Genomic DNA, 5,072 nt, shown 5'->3' on the forward strand with positions numbered 1-5,072 from the left:
TTTACCAACAGTCAGCAGGAGGAAAAGAATGGTTTCCTGAGGGAGTGGGATCTGAGTTCATGCAGATCTTTCTCTATGGCGTCTCTCCGAGAGTAAATGGCATATTGTACTTACTGGGATTTCCAAGTCTCACGTACTTAGAAGGGAAAATAGCCTGAGATGAGCAGCTGCTTCAGGAATGTGCACGGCCACAGAGGAGGACCATCCCCCCGGAGTCACGGCCACTCCTCCCACCCTTCCAGAAGGCCCACCAGGTATGTTCTCCTGTTGATGCTCAGCCAGGGTCAACAGGTAAATAGCTCCCTGATGACTGGAAGCGCCCTATGCTGCTGCCTGATGCTAACACGTCTATCACTCAGAAAGGATTTGGGAAAGCAGGACGATAGATCATGCAGGAGCTTTGGAGTCAAGCAGACCTGGGTCCAAAACAAAACTCCAGGGACCTTGAATGATTGGCTTACACTCACTGGGTCTCCATTTCTCTTCCAGAAACAAGAGACAGCATGGCCTGTCTCCAGTGCTTGCTGTGGTGAAGAAACGACTAAGCCAAGCATAGTGTGTGGTTGTAACGGGATCTGGGTTAATGTTACTTTCCTGTCTCCTCTTGGGCACAGATCTAGATGAGGAAGCAACCCAGTGGTGCCAGCGAGAACCAGACCACCTGGCTGATCCTCGTGGGCTTCGGGGAGCTGCAACGCCTGCGCTTCCTCCCTTTCACCCTCTTTTTAGCTGTTTACGTGATGACCGTGGGGGGCAACGCCCTGATCCTGCTGGCTGTGGCCTCCAGTCGGACTCTCCACACACCCATGTACTTCCTCCTCTGCCACTTCTCCCTGCTGGAGATCGGCTACACCTCCAACATCGTGCCTCAGCTGCTGCGGAGCTTCCTGAAAGGGAGGGAAGCCATCTCGCTGGCCTGCTGTCTGCTTCAGTTCTACATGTTCGCCTCACTGGCCGCAGCTGAGTGCCTCCTGCTCTCGGCCATGTCCTACGACCGTTACTTGGCCATCTGCCGCCCACTGCACTACCCGGCCCTGATGAGCACCTGGTGGTGTGGCTGCCTGGCTGCTGGAGCCTGGTTCAGCGGCTTCTCCTTTTCCGCCCTCACTCTGGCCCTGGCGGCCCCTCTGCCCCTCTGCCCTGGCCGCAGGGAGATCGACCACTACTTCTGTGACTTTGCTCCTGTTGTAGGGCTGTTCTGTGGTGATAGAGGGGTCCTGTGGGGAGCTGGAGTGAGCATTTCAGGCTTCCTGACACTGGCCCCTTTCCTGTTGATTGTGACCTCCTACGCCTTCATCCTGAGGACTGTGCTGCGAATACCGTCAGGCCGTGGGAGGCACAAAGCCTTCTCCACCTGTTCCTCCCACCTCAGCGTGGTTGGGGTGTTTTATGGCACCCTCATCGTGGTCTATGTAGCACCCACAGACCACATGGCCCCCTTACTTCGAAAGGCTTTCTCTGTCCTCTACACTGTGTTCACCCCTATGGCCAACCCCATTATCTACAGCCTCAAGAACCAAGAGGTCAAGGGGGCCCTTCATAGGCTCTGGGGACAGCTCACCCGAGGACAGCTATCGACTTCTTCCTGGATTCTAGCTTAGCCGCAGCCTCAAAGTCTACAGGACTAAAGATCACTGTGATGAAAATATGGAGACTTGAGATTGAAAATCGTTGTCTAACAAAATGAGGTAACTTCATTTTTTCCAGTTGGGATGGAGTAAGGATCAAAAATTGTATGCCTGGTATAGGGCTTAAATACTATAGACACTCCATAAATATTAGTTGAAAAAATGAATTAAGTAAATAATACTGAAAAGAATGCAAGAGGGAGCAGAGCATAACACCAAGTGGGGAACATTTGCAGACCATTCATCTAAGGTGGCAAGGACTGAGGTTGGCAGGTTGAGAAAGGAGGGCTAAAGAGATAGTAATAAGAAGCATTAAGAATTAAGGTATCTCAAGAAACCATCAACAAAACAACAAGAAAGCTCGCTGCATGGGAGAACATATTTGCTGATGTTATCTCTGATAAGGGTTTAATCTCCAACATTTATAGGGAACTCATACAACTTAACAAAAGGAAGATAAACAATCCAATCAAAAAATGGGCAAAGGACCTAAGTAGACACTTTTTGAAAGAGGACATACAGAAGGCCAAGAGACATATGAAAACATGCTCAAAGGCACTAATCATCCGAGAGATGCAAATCAAAATGACAATGAGGTACCATCTCACATCTGTCAGAATGGCCATCATCAACAAATCAACAAACGACAAGTGCTGACGAGGATGTGGAGAAAAAGGAACCCTCATGCACTGCTGGTGGGAATGCAGACTGGTGCAGCCACTGTGGAGAACAATATGGAGTTTCCTCAAAAAACTAAAAATTTGATCCAGTGATCCCACTTCTAGGAATATATCCCAAGAAACTAGAAACACCAATCAGAAAGGACATATGCACCCCCATGTTCATAGCAGCACAATTCATCATAGCTAAGATTTGGAAACATCCTAAGTGCCCATCAGCAGATGAGTGAATTAAAAAACTGTGGTACATCTACACAATGGAATACTATGCTGCTATAAAAAAGAAGAAACTTTTACCATTTGCAACAGCATGGATGGACCTGGAGAGCATTATGCTAAGTGAAATAAGACAGTGGGAGAAAGATAAATATCACATGATCTCACTCATTTATGGAATATAATAAATAACATAAACTGATGAACAAAAATAGATCCAGAGACAGAGAAACACCGAACAGACCAGTCAAACCTCAGAGGGAAGGCAGGGGGTGGTGGTAAGAGATCAACCAAAGGACTTGTATGCATGCATATCAGCGTAACCAACGGACACGGACACTGGGGCTGTGGGGGCTTGTCCTGGGGGGTGGGAGTGGCTGGGGAGAGGTCGCTGGGGGGAAAGGGAGACATATGTAATACTTTAAACAAAAAACTAATTAATTAATTATTTTTAAAAAAGAATTAAGGTATCTCATGACATGCTTCAAATAGAGAAACCAAGCTCTGGGGGTGAAAGTCAGTAGAGTAGTGATGTAGGTAGTGATGGGATGAGAGCTACTCCCACTGCAGAGACAGCTCCTCCTTGGGAGGGAAGGGTCATTAGAGGCCCGGAAGGAGCTCCGTGCAGTCATGCCTGCAGCCCGGAGGCCAATCAGACCACTGCTCTGGGAGTTCCCATTAGTCCACTTGTCCTTGATGTTGTACCAATAGGTAATAGAGTAAAGGAAGGAAGCAATTAAATGAGGGAGAAAAAGAAAGGAAAGTAAACCCAATGTGAAGATTCTGAAATTCTGCCTCTAACAGGGAATGTTTGAAAGTTTTGAAAAAATGAGCCAAAAACATTTCTAATTTTAAATACATATTTTGGCATGGTTCTCAAGGTATGGTATGTAGGTCGCCTATATCCGAATGAGCTGGAGTAGTTATTTACAAATGCAGACTTCTCGGCTTCTCACCAGACCTACACAGTCAGCATCTCCAGGGTGGGGCCCAGGGCTCTGCATTAACAAATGCCCCAAGAGCCCTGGCAGGCTGGCTCATTGGTTGAAGCGCCATCTTGTTCACCAAAAGGGTGCAGATTCAATTCCCGGTCAGGTACATGCCTAGGTTGTGGGTTTGACTCCTTGTCAGGGCACATACTACAGTAGGCAACCGATCAATATTTCTCTCTCTCTCTCTCTCTCTCTGTCTATTTTATTCTCTCCCTTCCTCTCTTTCCAAAATCAAGGATTTTTTTAAATGCCACAACTGATTCTCAGTGTAGGGAGAGGGCATGGTTTCCAGGATGAAAGGGATGATAACAGGAAAACAGAGCAAGAAAAAAGAAAATATAGTTACTTGTGGATGTAAAGAGACATAACCCTCGCATAGTGGGAATAAGACAGTTGTACAAAAAAGGCCAGTGAGGATCTTCAGGAAGTAGAAAATCTGGAATAGACGATTGCCTCAACTGGGTTGAAAAAAAGAACAGTAAATGTCCCTGTCTGGAATGATGCTCGGGAAATGGTCAGGGTTTAGGCTCTATTTGAGTTTTTAAAGTTTCTCTATGTTTTTTCTTTTCACTAACGTCAAAAGTGAAACCCTGTGCTGTGTGTGCCAGTGTCTTGGAGAGAGGACCAGGATAGGGTGAATAGAGGGCACATCAGGTTCCCCGAACCAGAACCCAGCACCCTCCTCAGGATGCATGACTCACACTGCCCAGAGGCGTTTGGTCACTCTGTGTGATTGGCATTGAGCACACAGGCAAGAGATAGGTAGGGAATTGTCCAGGAGGCCCTGGAGGCCAAGCCCTGCACAAAGCATGGGATTGTCTTTGTGATATTTTCTCAAGAGTTTTGAGAAAGCCCCAAGCCCTTCCCTTCACCCCCACCACCACCTGATCCCCATACACTGTCCCCTGCCAACTCCTAAAGCCAGAAATTCTGATTCAGAGTGTCATCTTTTTAAATCATTGGTCAAAGGTACATGGAACTGCAGTATGAAGGAAAGAGCAGACCTATCCATGTTGTGATCCCAGTTCTGCCACATACTAGCTTAGGCAAATTACTTAACCTCTCTGAGTCTCAGATACCTCACCTGGAATGAAATAAATATAATAAAAGGAATAAAATAATAATAACAACAACAGAATTGTTATGAAAATTAAATGAAAGACATATAATAAATCCCTCTATCTGTGCACTTTGATTGGCCTATGACATACTTTGTTTTAATCAAATTTTATTGGGATGACATTAGTCATCATGGACATATAGGTTTCATGTGAGGATAGCTAATTTACAAAATCTGTTTCATCCTTTCTTAGGGCCGTGTGGTACTCCATTGTGTATATGTACCACATTTTCCTTATCTAGTCCTCTATCGCAGGGCACTTTGGCTGATCCAAGTCTTGGCCACCATGAATAATGCTACAATGAACATAGGAATGCATATATCTTTGCATATAAATGATTTCGAGTTTTTTGGGTATATACCCAGGAGTGGGTTGTTGGCCATATGGTAGCTTTATTTTTAATTTTTTGAGGAATCGCCAGACTGCTTTCCATAG

General features: G+C 46.0%; 1 protein-coding gene across 1 annotated transcript; it reads left to right on the forward strand.

The window, feature by feature from the left end:
• Window positions 1–620: 620 nt before the first annotated feature.
• On the forward strand, window positions 621–1,601 carry LOC102432850 (olfactory receptor 11A1). Its single transcript, XM_006091574.1, has one exon. The coding sequence runs from the start codon at window positions 621–623 to the stop codon at window positions 1,599–1,601; it is 981 nt and encodes a 326-aa protein (XP_006091636.1).
• The last annotated feature ends 3,471 nt before the right edge of the window (window positions 1,602–5,072 follow it).

The sequence above is a fragment of the Myotis lucifugus genome, unplaced genomic scaffold, assembly GCF_000147115.1.
Source record: "Myotis lucifugus unplaced genomic scaffold, Myoluc2.0 scaffold_91, whole genome shotgun sequence".
NCBI classification, from domain to species: Eukaryota; Metazoa; Chordata; class Mammalia; order Chiroptera; family Vespertilionidae; genus Myotis; species Myotis lucifugus.

What these genes read in the sequence shown, in the direction of transcription:
- LOC102432850 (XM_006091574.1), top strand. Translation starts at nt 621, where the DNA reads ATGAGGAAGCAACCCAGTGGTGCCAGCGAGAACCAGACCACCTGGCTG.